The 19,698-nt window shown below is 38.4% G+C and overlaps 2 protein-coding genes across 29 annotated transcripts in view; one reads left to right on the forward strand and one right to left on the reverse strand.

Annotated features, from left to right (window-relative positions):
- The window catches only part of ABI2 (abl interactor 2), a 123,031-nt gene that overhangs the window by 82,482 nt on the left and 20,851 nt on the right, over positions 1-19,698 (forward strand). For 9 of the 28 annotated variants that reach the window (XM_032594477.1, XM_032594484.1, XM_032594471.1 and 6 more), the window contains 3 exons: positions 58-204; positions 963-1,084; positions 8,519-8,677. In XM_032594477.1, coding sequence (XP_032450368.1) covers positions 58-204; positions 963-1,084; positions 8,519-8,677 — 428 coding nt within the window. Of the gene's footprint in view, positions 1-57; positions 205-959; positions 1,085-2,569; positions 2,753-8,518; positions 8,678-19,698 lie in introns of all 28 variants that reach the window. The other 19 variants (XM_032594476.1, XM_032594483.1, XM_032594470.1 and 16 more) reach the window with 3 other exon arrangements.
- The window catches only part of RAPH1 (Ras association (RalGDS/AF-6) and pleckstrin homology domains 1), a 117,154-nt gene that overhangs the window by 9,183 nt on the left and 88,273 nt on the right, over positions 1-19,698 (reverse strand). The window lies entirely within an intron of this gene.

Here is a 19,698-nt window from a genome sequence, read left to right on the forward strand (position 1 = left end):
GAATTTATTGTGCCGAAACTTGCTAATCACACAATACATACGCTCTTCTTTTTGTAGGCGGCACTCCCCCTATCGCACACTGGAGCCAGTGCGTCCTCCAGTGGTACCAAATGATTACGTACCTAGCCCAACCCGTAATATGGCTCCCTCGCAGCAGAGCCCTGTGAGGACAGCTTCTGTGAATCAAAGAAATCGAACTTACAGGTATTTTCTCTACCTCAGTGCAAAATGTGATGGTCATAGTACCATAATTTGTTCAGATTACTTCAGTTAAATCTCTCTCATTTTCCAAGCACTAAGTTCTTTTCCTCACTCTACTCCCCCAAACCTCATCTGATTCTACTTCTCTCTTCTCATGTTCTGATGAAGCTTTGAGGTCAGGAAGTTGAAAAACAGAAAAAACAGACATCTTAAAATACAGACTTCTCTACAAAATTAATAGTTTAGTTGATCTGGAAAAAGTTGTGGACCAGATATGGGAAAAAAAGTTATGGATCAGATGTGGGAAATTGCAAGTTGTTTTTTGGTGGAACTTTACAGATGAAAAACTATATGCAATAAAACATTAATATGGAATGGTATATCAGGATAGTATTACAAATAAAATTAGTTTTTAATTATTAATCAAATAACCTGTTTAGGGAAACTGTTTTTATTATAAAACAAGTTTCTTCAGACAATAAAGGAAAGTAATAGTATTTTTATATGTTGAACCCTATCACTTACCACATATATTTTTCCTTCTTTTTCAATTTCTTTAATAGATGCTTATTAGAAGTTGGTCAAAGCAAGTTTCTTGAACTTAGTATTTTTCCTGTTTTAAGAAATTAATACTTGAAGTGGAAGATTTTTGAATGATCTTTATTTAGCTATATGTTCATTTCAGCAAATTTTGGGAAATGCTGGCAGTATCTTCCTATATATAAATACTCATGCTTTGGTGGCTCTTACTTCTTCAGCAGCAGCGGGAGTAGTGGAGGGAGCCACCCGAGTAGTCGGAGCAGCAGTCGGGAGAACAGTGGCAGTGGGAGCGTGGGGGTTCCTATTGCTGTCCCGACTCCCTCTCCTCCCAGTGTCTTTCCAGGTAAAACACAAATGGTACTTCATCTTTACTTGTCTTTTTTCAATTTGAATTCAATGTATGATTTGATTTAACTATAGTGGGCTTTTTTCATAATCAGGATTTTGTTTTCTTTAGGACTCTAATAATGTTGGGAAATCTTTATGCATTTTTTATATGTTTATTTTGAGGGAGAGAGAGAAAGCATGTGTACATGTGCACAAGCGAGCAGGGGAGGGGCAAAGAGAGATAAGGAGAGAGAGAATCCCAAGCAGGCTCTGTGCTCAGTGCAGATCTCATGAATCGTGAGATCATGACCTAAGCTGAAATCAGGAGTTGGACACTTAACCGGCTGAGCCATCCACTTATCCCTCTGCTCTTGTTATTTTTGACCAAGTGATTTCTGAGTTCATGTTCACATACTTCTCTGTCATTTAGCTTTATGCCTTTGGTGCTGTGGCTCAGTTGGTGCTTTCAGGTTTCCCGTACCACCTGGGTATGAGTTATATTCCAGCCAGTGTTATGACATTGCATGCCTTTGGACACAGTGGGTACTTAGTGTGAGAATCACATTCAGTGGCAGATTTTAAAGTAGTTTTGGCACTTAAGTTTAGTGGACTTATGGAATTTAATACTGTCTGAAATACTACCTTTTTTTTCTGAAACAGAAAAATATGCTTGTTTAATGTGAAGACACCAAAGTTAAACTTTATTTTAAAAGTATGACACAGAAGACATAAGGATAGAATATTTAAAAAAAAAATTTTTTTTAATGTTTATTTATTTTTGAGACAGAGAGAGACAGAGCATGAACGGGGGAGGGTCAGAGAGAGAGGGAGACGCAGAATCTGAAGCAAGCTCCAGGCTCTGAGCTGTCAGCACAGAGCCCGATGCAGGGATCGAACTCACGGACCGTGAGATCATGACCTGAGCCGAAGTTGGGCACTTAACTGACTGAGCCACCCAGGCGCCCCGAATATTTTGTATTTAATTTACTTATAATAGCAAATAGATAATACCTTTTTAAAAATCATAAAAAAAGATTTGTGTTTTCTAAATTCTTTTTTTTTTTTTTTTTTTTTTTACCAAATAGGGTGTTTATATCTGAAATATATGTTTATTTTCTGATTTGTGTAATTCAAAATGGAATACTATTTTTCTAGTGTATTCTGTTTAGATTTGTATGCTGTTTACAAAATATTATGCTAAAAATTACAATATAAAGGGAGCACTTTTCTTCCAGAGTAGTGGCTTTTAGGTAAAATGGAATGCTTGTTTCTAATGAGTTAAAAAATCTGTACATTACCCTGAACATTTTGAATTATTTGCTAATAATCCTTTAGTATAAGCTTAATTTTTTTCTTTTTTTTTTTTTTTTTTAACACTCTCTGTATTCTTTGGTTAGTGTTAAGCACTGGATATCTAACATTAGGTTCTCTAATGCCTTTTCTAATCCTGCCTAATGGGTCTGCCTCATTAATGCTGCCTCTTACTCCTCTTTCCCCTCAGCCCCTGCTGGCTCTGCTGGTACTCCTCCCCTTCCTGCTACTTCTGCATCTGCCCCTGCCCCTCTTGTTCCTGCTACTGTCCCTTCCTCCACTGCCCCAGACGCTGCTGCTGGGGGTGCCCAGACCCTTGCTGATGGCTTCACTTCTCCAACTCCCCCTGTTGTTTCTTCCACTCCCCCTACAGGTGAGTATGGCTTGTTCCTTGGCAGGCACATCCAGTCATCTGGCTCTTTTACATGGAACTCTGGCTTTATGACTTCTGTTTGTTTGTGCTCTATTTCTCTCTCTCTCTCTCTCTCTCTCTCTCTCTGTGTGTGTGTGTGTGTGTGTGTGTGTGTATAAATCTGAAGAGTAATGGACTAACTAGAAGATGGCATGTGACCACAAGAGTAACATTTACTGAGGAAATCAGGGTGAAGTTGACATACATTTTTCCAGTAGAGTAACACAAATATACATTTTTTTATTGCTTGAATTTCACTTACTAGAGATTTGTGAATTTAGTATGGAGCCCTCTTCTGTACAGTTTCGAGAAGTTATCATTAGAATTATTGTTACAGATTACGTCTTTAACAAATAGAAAAGTCTATGAAAATAATTCTAAGGTATATTTTATAGGTAATATTTAACATATTGAATGTCTCTGTAAGTCTTTTAAAGTAGCACTGGAAACACATAGTAGACAATGGACTTTTTAAGAAATTCAGGCTTACTTAAGTGTTACTTAAAGTTGGCTGGTGTTTTAGTGTTTTAAAACTGCAACTTAAAATCTGTTTTGTTGGGGAAGGGGAAAAGGTTCACTTTCTACAAAATATATTTGCAAAGTTAATAGTGATGCTGGTTAGTAAATAAATTCTTTATTATAAAAATGTATGTGTTTGGACATGTATCACCTTAGCTTGCTAAATACTTCATAGAATATATATATATTTAGCTCTCCTGCTATAACTAGATGGTTGTGTTAAAGGACACTTAGCTAAAATGGATTTTGGATGGCGTTTTATGGGATAACTTCTATAATAGCACTTTGTAAGAAAAGCTTCCATAGTGTACGAATGTAAACATGGACTGTACTTTGATCTATACACACCTCTGTTAGGCAAGACTGTCTAGTTAAATCTAGGAATCTTACTATATACTCCAACATCAGTGCAGTAAAAAATACATCTTGAAGTTGGTTGTAGGCCCAGAAAGAACAAATCGCTCCCACCCAAGAGTGAATATTTTAGTAATAAAATCATAATTTAATAGCAGGTACTGGTTCAGAGTTTACCCTGAATAAACATTTGTTACATGACTGAATAATTATAGTTTTTCTTAATAAAAATCAAGGTAAATGCCTTAATAACATATCAATATAATCTTTTTAATACAGTTTTTGAATCACCAAGTACTTTTTTCTTTTCTTCTTATTAAGGTATAATTTACATACAGTAAAATTCACCCTTTTTAGCATGTATTTCTGTGACAGATGTACACAGTAATGTCACCACAACTTCAGTCAAGATGTGGAATAATACTGTCATCCTCGAATTTCCTTCATGCTCCCTTTGTGATCAGTCCTTCCCTTTCACTCCTAGCTCCTGGTAACCCTTTGATCTGTGTTTTTTTCGTTCTTTTTTCCTTCTAAAGTTTTGACTTTGTTAGCTTGTCATGTAAATGGGAATATATGGTATGTAGCCTTTTGGGTCTGTTTTTTTGGCACCAGTGCATTTGAGATTTATCCATGTTGCTTCAAGTTACATTATTTTATTACTGAGTAGCGTTGTATCCTTCGGAGGTACCATAGTTTGTTTATCCCTTGGATTATTTCCATTTTGGGGTTATTATGAATAAATTGCTGTAGGTACACACACACAGACTTGTGTGTTTGTCAGTTTTCAGTTCATTTGGGTAAACACCTAGGGATTAGGATTGTCGGGTTGTATAGTAAGTGAATGTTTAACTTCATAAGAAACTGTCAGATTGTTTTCCAAAGTGGCTAAATCATTTTATACCTCGACCAGCAGTGTGTTAGACTTCCAGTTGCTCTGCATACTTGTTAGCATTTGCTATTGTCAGTTTGTCTTTTAAAAAAAATTTTTTTTAATGTTTGTTTATTTTTGGGAGAGAGAGAGTGCAAGTGGGGAGCGGCAAAGAGAGAGGGAGGCACAGAATCTGAAGCAGGTTCCAGGCTCTGCTGTCAGCACAGAGCTGGATGTGGGGCTCGAACCCACAAATCGTGAGACCATGACCTGAGCCGAAGTCAGATGCTGAACTGACTGAGTCACCCAGGCGCCACCCCCCCAAACTGTTTTTAAACTATAGCCATTGTAATAGGTGTACAATGGTTTCTTGTGTGGTTTTGGTTTGCATTTCCCTAATGTCTAATGATGTAGACTATCTTTTCATTTGCTTCTTTGCCATCATTTTATCTTCTTTGATGAAATGTCTGTTCAAATGTTTTGCTCCCCTCACACACCTTTTGAATAGGGTTGTTTGTTTTCTTACTGAATTCTTTCGTTTGTTTTGTTTTGTTTTGTTTTGAGAGAGAGTGAGTGTGTAGAAGTGGGAGAGGGGCAAAGGGAAAGAGAGAATCTTAAGCAGGCTCCACGCTCAGCACAGAGCCTAACACAGGACTCAATCTCGTGACCCTGGGATCATGACGCCCAAAATCAAGAGTTGGATGCTCAACCAACTGAGCTACACAGGCACCCCTTGAATTCTTTTTTTTCTGAGTAAAAGTCCTTTATCAATTTTATGATTTGGAAATACGTTCTTCCATTTATGACTAACTTTTCATTCTTGTAATGGTATCTTTTAAAGGGGGAGTTCTTCATTTTGATTGAGTCTAGTTCATTGATTTTTTTCTTCTATGAATTGTGCCATACTTTCAAACTTGTTAGCTTATGCAAGGTCATAAAGATTTTGTTCTGTTTTTCCTAAAAGTTTTTAGTTTTAGGTTTTATAGTTAGGTCTGTAAAATTAAACTGTAGCTTTGTTTGCTTTTTTAACCCAAGGCAAAATAAATGCTTTATTAATGGTATCAATAGATTGTCTTTTAGTAGTGTTTTTGAATTATTGATGACTTATATGAGATTTTAGACTGGATGTAATCTATAAAATTCATAATGGTGTCAATTATGAGGATGTTTTTAACTTGAAGATCATAGGTTTGTATTAGTTTGTTACAGATTAATTACTAAAATGCCAATAATGTATTTGTATCTGATGATTCAAATGACGAAACATACCTTTGAAGTAATAATTTATTAGTATATATGTTTTTACATTTTTTATTGTGGTTATATAGACTTGACAGTAGATTATGTTTAAGAAAATTTTTTTTTTAAATTTTTGAGAGAGAGGGACAGAGTGCAGATGGGGGGAGGGGCAGAGAGAGGGAGACCCAGAATGCCAAGCAAGCTCCAGGCTCTGAGCTGTCAGCACAGAGCCTGATGCAGGGCTTGAACTCATGAACTGTGAGATCATGACCTGAGCTGAAGTCGGAGGCTTAACCAACTGAGCTACCCAGGTGCCCCCTGACAGTAGATTATGTTTAAGCTTGAATACTCCAGATTTTTATACAACAGAATTGATTTTTAGGTTTTGATGCTGTCGTATGTAAAATTAAATGATATAGCAGATCTTGAGTACTTTTAAAATATTTTTTATATGAGTTCATATGAAACCAAGTTTGATAAATTTTTGGAGTTCCTGAAGACCAGTTTTAGTCATGTAAATCCATCCTTTTTACAATCATGGATAAGATGAAAAATTGCCAGAAGTGTTTTTCTTTCTTTTCTCCTCTCCCCTCTCTCTTCCTTCCTCCCTGCACTTTCTCCTCCTCTTCCCCTTTGTTTTTTATTTTTTAATGTTTGTTTATTATTTTTGAGAGAGAGAGAGCGTGAGCAAGGGAGGGGCAGAGAGAGACGGAGACATAGAATCTGAAGTAATCTCCAGGTTGTGAACTGCCAGCACAGAGCCCAGTGCAGGGCTCAAACCCAGGAACCACGAGATCATGACCTGATCCAAAGTCAGACGCTCAACTGAGCCACACAAGTCCTCCTATCCTCTTCCCTTTATCTCTCCTCTCCTTCCCCTTTCATCCCCTCTCACGTCTCCCTTCCCTTCTTCTCTCCTCCTGTTTCCTCCCCTCCTTTCTTGTCTACTGGAGTGGTCTCTTCAGGGTGTTCTAGTGCTTTGTTTGCTCTGTCTGTTATAGTAGGCCTTCAGCTGAATGATGTTAAGTGGAAGTGGAGTCAAGAGAAAATTTAGGAGCTGAATTGCATTAGGGACTTGGATAGATTATGAAAGAATATCTTTAGTTAGCATTACCTGTTTAAGTATTCTCAGCACAGTTGAGTGAAATTGCTAATAAATATGTATAGGTTCAGAGATGGTATTACAAATAAGATATACTTTACTTTTTTGTATCTTAGCTTTATTCATAGTTGTAAATTGCTTAAGCTCTAATTAAGAAATTTATTTATTTATTTATTTATTTATTTATTTATTTATTTATTTAGAGGGAGGGGCAGAAAGAGTTGGGGAGAGAGGGAATCCCATGCAGGCTTCTTGCTGTCAGCACAGAGCCCAACGTGATGCAGGGCTCCATCTCACAAACTTTGAGAACATGACCTGAGCTGAAATCAAGAGTCAGATGCTTAACCAGCTGAGCCACCCAGGCACCCCAACCTCTAATTTTAAGGCAAAATAATCTACCTTCGGAAATGGAGGGGTTTTTTTTTATTAAAAAATTTTTTTCAATGTTTATTTATTTTTGAGACAGACAGAGCATGAGTGGGGGTGGGGCAGAGAGAGAGGGAGACACAGAATCTGAAGCAGACTCTAGGCTCTGAGCTGTCAGCACAGAGCTGGACACGGGGCTCAGATGCGGGGCTTGAACTCAACTGCGAGATCATGACCTGAGCTGAAGTCAGATGCTCAACCGACTGAGCCACCCAAACACCCCTTTAATTTTTTTTTTAATGTTTATTTATTTTTGAGAGAGAGAGAGAGAGACAGAGCACAAGTGGGGGAGGGGCAGAGACAGGGAGACACAGAATCTGAAACAGGCCCCAGGCTCTGAGCTGTCAGCACAGAGCCCTATGTGGGGTTCGAACTCAGGAATGGTGAGATCATGACCTGAGCCGAAGTTGGATGCTTAACCAACTGAGTCACCCAAGTGCCCCATGGAGGTTTTTGATTGAATAAAGACGTATTTGATTTGGAATTATGTCACTTGACCTTTTGTGAAATACTTTGTTTTCCTTTAAATGAATTGGCTTTGCTACTTAAATTTATTGCTATTGTTATTATTACTATTATTGTTTTGGATAAGACTGTGTGTCAAACATTTTTTCTTTTTCTTTTCCAAATGTCATTTTTGTTTAGTTTTTAGTGGCCATTTTTGAGGGGTGGAGGAGGAAGTAAGCCACAGATTTTAATTGTGATGATTTTGAAACCCTGTCAAATTATTAGTTTAATACAATTATAGTATTAATTAGTAATCTGTTTAGACCATAGCTTTTCCAAACCTAGTTTTATTTACCTACTTTCTTGCTTTTGCACTTTCTTTTTTAAAGTTTATTTATTTATTTTGAGAGAGAGCACAAGCTGGGGAGGGTCAGAGAGAGAGAGGGAGACACAGAATCCAAAGCAGGCTCCAGACTCTGAGCTGTCAGTGCAGAGCCCGATGTGGGGCTTGAACACACAAACCATAAGATCATGATGCAAGCCAAAGTTGGACACTTAACCGACTGAGCCACCCAGGCGCCCCTCTTGCTTTTGCACTTTGATATGTTAGCTAAGCAATAGCTGTGGCCTTGTATGATGTTTGTCAGATAGCAATTAAGTTAGCTAAGCATTGTTATTTTTAATCATGTTATTAAGATTCAGACAATAAAGCATTTGGTTGTCTGAGATAATTTTCTTTTAATGGCAAATTTATGCTCTATCCCTTTTCCAGGTCATCCTGTTCAGTTCTACAGCATGAATAGACCTGCCTCTCGCCATACTCCCCCAACAATAGGGGGCTCGTTGCCCTATAGACGCCCTCCTTCCATAACTTCACAAACAAGCCTTCAGAATCAGATGAATGGAGGACCTTTTTATAGCCAGAATCCAGGTTAGATTTTCTTCTGCATTTTATAGAATATTTAAAATTTCAATTACAGAAGAAAAGACCTTTATTACAAATGACTAGCGCATAATAGGTGTTTAGTACTATTTGTTCAATGAATGGAAGAATGACTACAAGGTTGCTAATACTATATCATCCATTTCTTTTTTTTTTTTAATCAGTACACGATTTCCATATAAAGTAGAACTTAATTTTTCCAAACAATCTTTTTGATTGTGCTGGTGATTATTTGCTTTTAAAAATAATACTGTGGTGAACAGTATTTCCTTCTTATTTTATCAGATATCCTTGCTCTACGAATACCAAATAATGAAAATTGACTGTATATGAACATAGTTTATAAGTGGCATAGTAAAGGAGAGATGATATTTTTGAAGCTGTTTTGTGCTAGGCAGTTATACTGTCGTATTCACGTCTCATACCAAACCTATGATGGAAAAGCTAGGACTTGGACAGATTGATCCAGATACTACAGTCAGTCTTTCATCATGCATCATGCATACAGAAAAAAATTAATCTGGCACATATTTAAAGTCATGCAAACATTATTTTTGCTTCTTCCCCAGAGAAGGTAAAAGCAAATACTAGACACTGTGACTATTGTGGACATGGTATATCAACTTACTGTGTTTTTCTGGATTTTTGCCAAGAGGCCAGTAAGTCTGTATATGATCACCTTTAATATTAAGGGACAACCCATTCCATTTTTGATAAGCCCTGAAACCAGTCGACCATGGCTACCTTTTGGTGAAACCTCCTTATTCCTTGGGAGTTATGCAGAAGAAATTTGATCCTCTTTCTAGATAAATGCAGTTTACTTATTTATTTTTAATGTTTATTTATTTTTGAGAGACAGAGAGAACACAAGCCAAGGAGGGGTAGAGAGAGAGGGAGACACAGAACGCGAAGCAGGCTCCAGGCTCTGAGCTGTCAGCACAGAACCCAGTGAGGGGCTTAAACTCGCGAACCGTGAGATCACGACCGGAGCTGAAGTCAGACGCTTAACCTAAGACTGAGCCACCTAGGTGCCCCTTGATAAATGCAGTTTAAAGAATGCCTTTATATATTATCTCACTTGATTCCTCTAATCATGTGTTCATTTTCATCTGTATTTTATAGGTGAAGAAACTGAGGCTGAGGTGATGTCAGGTTAGGATTTGAACTTAGATCGTCTGCCTCTGAGTTCCATGTTCTTTCATACTATCCTACCTAACTTCGGACTTTAAAAAATCTTCCTCTTACTCTCGTAGTCTCTTTTTGGGAGGTAGGGGGTTGGAGGTGAGGAGGATCCCACAAATGTGATATAAAGTGCTTGAGAGCCTGAGACCTCGTCAGTCTTTTATACAGTTTTATCCTGGGAATAGTGCTCAGTAGCTGTTGGATGTAGAATGAATTCCTGTTCCTTTACTCAAATCCTTTGACTCTTTTGGATCCCTCTTACAGATTAAATGCCATATTTACACTGTAGTGTGATGACCAACTGCCTGAGCTGAAATATACTCTTGCTGCTGTCCTTGATTACACTTAATGATTTTTTGCTGTGCCATTCTTTTACACTCATTTTGAGCTTAATTTTGACAAATCTGCCTATCTTTTTCATACATTCTGATTTTAAATCATGTGTTCCAAACTCATTTTTATACCTAAATGCAGTTATTATTTTTAAACTTTAGTTTGTTAGTAGATATGGCTTATTTCATAGTTGTGTTGAAGGTAAGGTCTCTCTCTGGCCCTCCTTGGAAGTCTAGACAAATACTGCTTATGGCCCATACACCCTTCCCTGTGCTCAAGTAGAATTTTGAAAGAGTGGTGTCAGTCTAAAATGGCTGGTTCCCTAATGGAGCTGAGAGATACTTCACTGTTACAGTTGATGACCCATGTGTATATGATATTCAGGAAATAGGTACAAGGATATTTACTTCTTTTTGTGTACATATACACGTATAAAATATTGGTCTTATGAGAACTGTTGGTGGAATTTATTTGAAGGCTATTTGAGCACATACTTAAATGTGTTTTATGTACATATTTCAGTACTTTCTTTGTAAATCTGATTTTAACGAAAGTATGTGTTAAAGCAGAAAAATGCCCTACTCTCAGGAATAATTTTAATGAAAGTATTTTTCACACTCATGGATATAAAACGAATTGAGATTCTTGAGCCTTCAATATAATGTGTGAGACAATTCGTTTATTTATTTTTTTTCTCCTGTATGCCTCTCTTTTAAGTTATGCCTTTCATCTCTAGGGATTTGGTAACTGTTTAAAGAGGGTGACTGCAGCTTTGTTAGTTTATTAATCATGGTGCTTTTTTGAATTAAAATTTATTTTTACTAAATCGTGTTCTTTGAAAAGCTTTTCTTTCTTTTTTTTTTTTTTTTTTTTTTTTCAAGAATCAATACTTTGCAAACCAGTGTCCTAAGGCTACTAGGTGTTTCTTCTTTTTATTTGCTTTAGAAAATTATGTGTCTTGTATTATTCCCATGGGTCTTACCTTCATCCCTGTTTATTAATATTTAAAATGAAAAAACGTGTGTTGTGCTTTCTCAAGCAGCTAATTCCCTGATTTAACAAAAATGATCCCAGCTGTGTTTTTTATGAGCCTGTTTTTTTACAATCAGAGGCTTAAAATGGATGTGGACTTCTGAAGGGGTGAGCTGACAGGCTGGGATTCATGTGTCTCTAAATTCAATGTGATTTTCTGTGAGATGGAAATCTAGCAGCACTGTTACTGTAGTTGGTTTGAGTTGAAAAGGCAACCAAACATAGGAATTAAAATATGGAATTATGAGAACTGTTGGTGGAATTTATTTGAAGTGCCAAGTCCTAAGAGTACAATAATTGTTTTGTAATGATCCTAAGGGTACAGTAATTGTTTTCTAATGAGATTATTTCAGAAGCAATTTAATGAAAGGAACACTTTGATCAGGGCATAACTGAAATCCCTTTGGCTCTCATTGTTTCTTAAAAATGTAGTCAAAGAAATAGGAATACCAATGTATCACTCATCTTGTCAGCTGCAAAGAGAGTCACTGAAACAAATAGAGCTAACAAGTTTTAACAGTTTTTATTTTAAATATCAATATGAAGCACTTTGGTGGTAAATAAGTATGTGTGTGTTTGTACATTTGTACATTTACATATATAAACCTCGTTTGGTAAGTGTCTTAGTTTAGGCTGCTATAACAGAGACTGGGTGGTTTATAAACAACAGAAATTTATTTCTCATAGTTTTGGAAGCTGGAAGTCAGAGATCAGGGTGCTAACATGGTCAATTTCTCGAGTTCTCTTCTGGGTTGCACACTGCTATCTTCTTGTATCCTCACATGGTGGAAAAGAGAGGGAGTTCTCTAGGTCTCCTTTGTAAGGACACTAATTCCATTCATGAGGGCTCCACTCTCATGACCTAACTGCCTCCCAAAGTCCCACCTCCTAATACCATCACATTAGGATTTCAACCTATGAACTTAGGGGATACATAAATATTCAATCCATAACATTAAAGAATCAGTAATGTATTTAAGTACCAACACCTTTTTTAATAGATATCCTATATTATACTGCTCATATTTTCTTATAGCAAAGATTAAAAAAAATCTAATTCATAAAGTGGAATGTTGGTTGCAAGAAATGTGACTATATATAGTTTGTATGAGGAATTTGTGAATGAGTATTGTGTTTTACACAGGGAAAATGCCACGTTTTAACCACTGAATGTTATTAAAAACAACTAAAAAGAAACAATGAAAAAATTATATTGGGTTGGTGATATTGCAGGAGAGAAATCAATAACATATATTCACTAAATGATACTTACCATAAATTTCCAGAAGAATGCAGATGTGGTAGAGCTTTAGCAGAGTATGAATAAAGAGCAGTAGCAAGAAGCTATTTTCAAGTCCTTGTTTTAGGCAGTCTTTAGTGTTTGTTAGAGAATGCTTACTCTAAGAACGAAAAAGCAAGGGAACAACTGAACAGTGGTACGTATATTCTCAGATGACCAAGTAAGCCAGATAGGCCCTTTATACTGATTATTAATACAGGTTATGTTTTTAAACTGTTAATTTGCTACTTTCACTTGGCATAACATCTTGTGACTCTTTTGGTTCAAAAGGAATAACAACAATGATCCAGTTCTTTTAACCCTTCTGAGACTACAGAATTGATAATTATTTGGTAACCATATACTCTTCCATCAAAAAAGCCTCCTTCCTGAGTATCATTAAGTTCACTTTTAAATACTCCTTGCTATTCATGTTTAGAAAATATTTCACTTTTTAAAATGTTTACTTTTGAGAGAGAGAGAGCCAGAGAACGAGTGGGGGAGGGGCAGAGAGAGGGAGACGCAGAATCTGAAGCAGGCTCCAGGTTCTGAGCTGTCAGCACAGAGCCCAATACAGGGCTCAAATCCACAAACTGCAAGACCATGACCTGAGCTAAAATTGGACGCTTAACTGAGTGAGCCACCCAGGTGCTCAGAAAATATTTCACTCTTAAAATGAATTGTTTAAATCATTTCCCTCACTGCAATGTAAAATATAAGCAGCTAAACCTGAATGGGCTGTCAGATAAATACAACTTCTAAAGGTGGTATTCTTTAATGGTTTTAGTAGTAGTATTGAGGATGTTTGTTTTGTCTGCTTTTCTCAGAGTATTTATAAACCTGTAGAAATAAGATGTAAAATCCTAAGTGATTTTTCAAAACTTTTTTTTTATTTTTTAAAGTCCATTTATTTATTTTGAGAGCGAGAGAGAGAGAGAGCAAGCAGGGGAGGGGTAGAGAGAGTGGGAGAGAGAGAATCCCAAGCAGGCTCCACACTGTCAGTGCAGTGCCCTAGTGGGGCTGGAACTCAGAAACCATGAGATCATGACCTGAGCAGAAACCAAGAGTTGGATGCTTAACTGACTGAGCCACCCAGGTGCCCCTCAGAACTCTTTGAACTGGATGTTTTAAAACAGTAAGCCTCAAAGATTGTGCTACAAAGGATTTTATAAATAACCAGGAAGGTCATGCTTGGAAAGGCTATATATTTCATCAGCACAGACTCATAATGTAAATTAGGTTTGCTTGCAGAGCCTTTTAGTGTGTGTGTGTGTGTGTGTGTGTGTGTGTGTGTGTGTGTGTGAGTGAGTGTGTGAGTGTTTGCATATTTGGTCCAGTCACTTGGTGAAGACATCTCCTCACATTAACATCATTAGTGTATATTGTGAACATAAAATTACTACATTTAGAGACCTTTTGGTGGTTATAGGGAAAGGGTGTTGTCATATGAGGAATCATCTTAGCTAAGTGTAGTGAAAACAAATGTCTACTTACTTGCTGCCCTTCCCTGTTCACAAGATGCCTAGGACTAGACTGAATATTGCAAATAATTCTTCTCATCAGATTCCTGCTTAAATCTCCTAGAATGGTTGATTTTGTATTCAGCTCTAAGAAAGATAAATCTAGTTTAAAGAAGGATTTTCTGGTTCACAAGAGTTTTCTGGTCAGATAGTAGGGAGGAGGAAGATGGCGGCGTAGGAGGACACTGGGCTCACCACGTCCTGCTGATCACTTAGATTCCACCCACACCTGCCTAAAAACCCAGAAAACCACCAGAAGACTAGCAGAACAGAGTCTCCAGAGCCAAGCGCAGACGAGAGGCCCACGGAAGAGGGTAGGAAGGGCGGAGAGGCGGTGCATGCTACATGGACTGGCAGGAGGGAGCTGGGGCGGTGGAGGGGCAGCCCACCAGGCAAGGCAGAGCCCTCGAGTCTGGCTTGCAAAAGCAGAAGGGCCAGACTGTGTGAGTTCTGACAGCCAGTGGGACTTAACATCTGGAATGTTATAAGTCAATAGCTCTGCTCTGAGAGCGGGAGGGCGAGAGGAGACTGCAAAGGAGAGGTGTTGAGCCCCGGAAGACAGAGCTCAGCTCGGCGGGGAACAAAGACGCTGGCCAGCGCCCTCTCCCTCTCCCATCCCCCTGCTGAAATCCCAAAGGGAACCAGTTCCTGGCACTGAACTTGCTTGCACTGCGCAAACACCCAAGCTTCTGTGGATCCATCCCTCCGATGGGTCTGCCTCCCTCCTGGTGCTGCAGGGCCCCTCCTGCAGGGGACCACCGAGGGCAAAGCGAGCTAAGCCTGTCCCTCCCGCCTCTGTGCACCTTGTAGATCCACCCCGGCTAATACGCCAGATCCCATCAAAGCAGCACCACACGCCTGGCAGTGTGCAAGTAGCCCAGACAGGGGCCATACCACTCCACAGTGAGTCCTGCCCTTGGGAGAGGGGAAGATAAGGTACACACCAGTCTGACTGTGGCCCCAGCAGTGGGCTGGGGACAGACATTGGGTCTGACTGCGGCCCCGCCCGCCAACACAAGTTACTCCAGACAGCACAGGGGAAGTGCCCTGCAGTTCCACGCCACCCCAGGAACCATCCAAAATGATGAAACGGAAGAATTCTCCTCAAAAGAAACTCCAGGAAGTAGCGACAGCTAACGAATTGATCAAAAACGATTTAAGCAATATAGCAGACCATGAATTTAGAATAATAGTCATAAAATTAATTGCTGGGCTTGAGAAAAGTATAGAGGACAGCAGAGAATCTATTGCTATGGAGATCAAGGGACTAAGAAATAGTCATGAGGAGCTAAAAAATGCTATAAATGAGGCAAAATGGAGGCAACTACAGCTTGGATTGAAGAGGCAGAGGAGAGAATAGGTGAATTAGAAGATAAAATTATGGAAAAAGAGGAAGCTGAGAAAAAGCTAAAAAAATCCAGGAGTATGAGGGGAGAATTAGAAAACTAAGTGATGCAATCAAATGAAACAATATCCGTATAATAGGAATTCCAGAAGATGAAGAGAGAGAGAAAGAGGCTGAAGGTGTACTTGAACAAATCATAGCTGAGAACTTCCCTGATCTGGGGAAGGAAAAAGGTATTGAAATCCAAGAGGCACAGAGAGCTCCCTTCAGACGTAACTTGAATCGATCTTCTGCACAACATATCATAGTGAAACTGGCAAAATACAAGGATAAAGAGAAATTCTGAAAGCAGCTAGGGATAAACACGCTCTAACATATAAAGGGAGACTGGTAAGACTAGTGGCAGACCTATCTACTGAAACTTGGCAGGCCAGAAAGGAATGGCAGGAAATCTTCAATGTGACGAACAGAAAAAAATATGCAGCCAATAATCCTTTATCCAGCAAGTCTGTCATTCAGAATAGAAGGAGAGATAAAGGTCTTCCCAAACAAAAACTGAAGGAATTCATCACCACTAAACCAGCCCTACAAGAGATCCTATGGGGGATTCTGTGAGTGAAATGTTGCAAGGACCACAAAGTACCAGAGACATCACTACAAGCATGAAACCTACAGACATTACAATGACTCTAAACCCATATCTTTCAATAATAACACTGAATATAAATGGACCAAATGCTCTAACCAAAAGACATAGGGTATCAGAATGGATTAAAAAAAAAAAAAAAAAACAAGACCCATCTATTTGCTGTCTACAAGAGACTCATTTTAGACCTGAGGACACCTTCAGATTGAAAGTGAGGGGATGAAGAACTATCTGTCATGCTACTAGAAGTCAAAAGAAAGCTGGAGTAGCCATACTTATATCAGACAAAGTAGACTTTAAAGGTTGTAACAAGAGATGAAGAAGGGCATTATTTAATAATTACAGAGTCTATAAGGAAGAGCTAACAATTATAAATGTCTATGTGCCGAATATGGGAGCCCCCAAATATATAAAACAATCACAAACATAAGCAACCTTATTGATAAGAATGTGGTAATTGCAGGGGACTCTAAATACTCCACTTATATGGATAGATCATTTAGACACAGGATCAATAAAGAAACAAGGGCCCTGAATGATACATTGGACCAGATGGACTTGACAGATATATTTATAACTCTGCATCCCAAAGCAACAGAATATACTTTCTTCTCGAGTGCACATGGAACATTCTCCAAGATAGATCACATACTGGGTCACAAAACAGCCCGTCATAAGTGTAAAAGAATTGAGATCATACCATGCATACTTTCAGACCACAATACTGTGAAACTTGAAATCAACCACAGGAAAAAGTCTGGAAAACCTCCAAAAGCATGGAGGTTAAAGAACACCCTACTAAAGAATGAATGGGTCAACCAGGCAATTAGAGAAGAAATTAAAAAATACATGGAAACAAATGAAAATGAAAATACAACAATCCAAACGCTTTGGGATGCAGCAAAGGCAGTCCTGAGAGGAAAATACATTGCAATCCAGGCCTATCTCAAGAAACAAGAAAAATCCAAAATATAAAATTTAATAGCACACCTAAAGGAAATAGAAGCAGAACAGCAAAGACACCCCAAACCCAGCAGAAGAAGAGAAATAATAAAGATCAGAGCAGAAATAAACAATATAGAATCTAAAAAAAACTGTAGAGCAGATCAATGAAACCAAGAGTTGGTTTTTGGAAAAATAAACAAAATTGATAAACCTCTAGCCAGGCTTCTCAAAAAGAAAAGGGAGAGGACCCAAATAGATAAAATCATGAATGAAAATGGAATTATTACAACCAATCCCTCAGAAATACAAGCATTTACCAGGAAATACTATGAAAAATTATATGCCAACAAACTGGACAACCTGGAGGAAATGGACAAATTCCTAAGCGCCCACACACTTCCAAAACTCAAACAGGAAGAAATAGAAAACTTGAACAGACCCATAACCAGCAAAGAAATTGAATCAGTTATCAAAAATCTCCCAACAAATAGAGTCCAGGACCAGATGGCTTCCCAGGGGAGTTCTACCAGACATTTAAAGCAGAGATAATACCTATCCTTCTTAAGCTGTTCCAAAAAATAGAAAGGGAAGGAAAACTTCCAGACTCATTCTATGAAGCCAACATTACTTTGATTCCTAAACCAGAGACCCAGCAAAAAAAGAGAACTACAGGCCAATATCCCTGATGAATATGAATGCAAAAATTCTCAATAAGATACTAGCAAGTTGAATTCAACAGCATATAAAAAGAATTATTCACCATGATCAAGTGGGATTCATTCTTGGGCTGCAGGGCTGGTTCAGCATTCGCAAATCAGTCAATGTGATACATCACGTTAATAAAAGAAAAGATAAGAACCATATGATCCTGTCAGTCGATGCAGAAAAAGCATTTGACAAAATTCAGCATCCTTTCTTAATAAAAACTGTCCAGAAAGTCGGGATAGAAGGAACATACTTAAACATCATAAAAGCCATTTATAAAAAGCCCACAGCTAATATCATCCTCAATGGGGAAAAACTGAGAGCTTTCCCCCTGAGGTCAGGAACACGACAGGGATGTCCACTCTCACCACTAATGTTTAACATAGTGTTGGGAGTGCTAGCATCAGCAATCAGACAACAAAAGGAAATCAAAGGCATCAAAATTGGCAAAGATGAAGTCAAGCTTTCACTTTTTGCAGATGACCTGATATTATACATGGAAGACCCAATAGACTCCACCAAAAGTCTGCTAGAACTGATACATGAATTCAGCAAAGTCGCAGGATACAAAATCAATGTACGTACAGAAATCAGTTGCATTCTTACATACTAATAATGAAGCAACAGAAAGACAAATATAGAAACTGATCCCATTCACAGTTGCACCCAGAAGCATAAAATACCTAGGAATAAGCCTAACCTAGGAATAAGCCTAACCAAAGATGTAAAAGATCTGTATGCTGAAAACTATAGAAAGCTTATGAAGGAAACTGAAGAAGATATAAAGAAATGGAAAAACATTCCATGCTCATGGATTTGAAGAAATATTGTTAAAATGTCAATACTACCCAAAGCAATCTACACATTCAATGCAATCCCAATCAACATTGCACCAGCATTCTTGAAGCTAGAACAAGCACTCCTAAAATTCGTATGGAATCACAAAAGACCCCAAATAGCCAAAGTAATTTTGAAGAAGACCAAAGCAGGAGGCATCACAATCCCAGACTTTAGCCTCTACTACAAAGCTGTAATAATGGGGCGCCTGGGTGGCGCAGTCGGTTAAGCGTCCGACTTCAGCCAGGTCACGATCTCGCGGTCCGTGAGTTCGAGCCCCGCGTCGGGCTCTGGGCTGATGGCTCAGAGCCTGGAGCCTGTTTCCGATTCTGTGTCTCCCTCTCTCTCTGCCCCTCCCCCGTTCATGCTCTGTCTCTCTCTGTCCCAAAAATAAATAAACGTTGAAAAAAAAAAAAAAGCTGTAATCATCAAGACAGCATGGTATTGGCACAAAAACAGACACATCGACCAATGGAATAGAATAGAAACCCCAGAACTAGGCCCACAAAAGTATGGCCAACTAATCTTTGACAAAGCAGGAAAGAATATCCAATGGAAAAAAGACAGTCTCTTTAACAAATGGTGCTGGGAGAACTGGACAGCAACATGCAGATGGATGAAACTAGACCACTTTCTTACACCATTCACAAAAATAAACTCGAAATGGATAAAGGACCTGAATGTGAGACAGGAAACCGTCAAAACCCTAGAGGAGAAAGCAGGAGAAAACCTCTCTGACCTAAGCTGCAGCAATTTCTTACTTGACACATCCCCAAAGGCAAAGGAATAAAAGCAAAAATGAACTATTGGGACCTCATGAAGATAAAAAGCTTCTGCACAGCAAAGGAAACAAACAAGAAAACTAAAAGGCAACCAACAGAATGGGAAAAGATATTTGTAAATGACATATCGGACAAAGGGCTAGTATTCAAAATCTATGAAGAACTCACCAAACTCCACACCCAAGAAACAATCCAGTGAAGAAATGGGCAGAAGACATGAATAGACACCTGTCTAAAGAAGACATCCAGATGGCCAACAGGCACATGAGAAGATGCTGAACGTCGCTCCTCGTCAGGGAAATACAATTCAAAACCACACTCAGATACCACCTCACTCCAGTTAGAAGGGCTAAAATGAACAAATCAGGAGACTAGAGATGCTGGCGAGGATGTGGAGAAATGG

Source organism: Lynx canadensis, chromosome C1, assembly GCF_007474595.2.
Source record: "Lynx canadensis isolate LIC74 chromosome C1, mLynCan4.pri.v2, whole genome shotgun sequence".
NCBI classification, from domain to species: Eukaryota; Metazoa; Chordata; class Mammalia; order Carnivora; family Felidae; genus Lynx; species Lynx canadensis.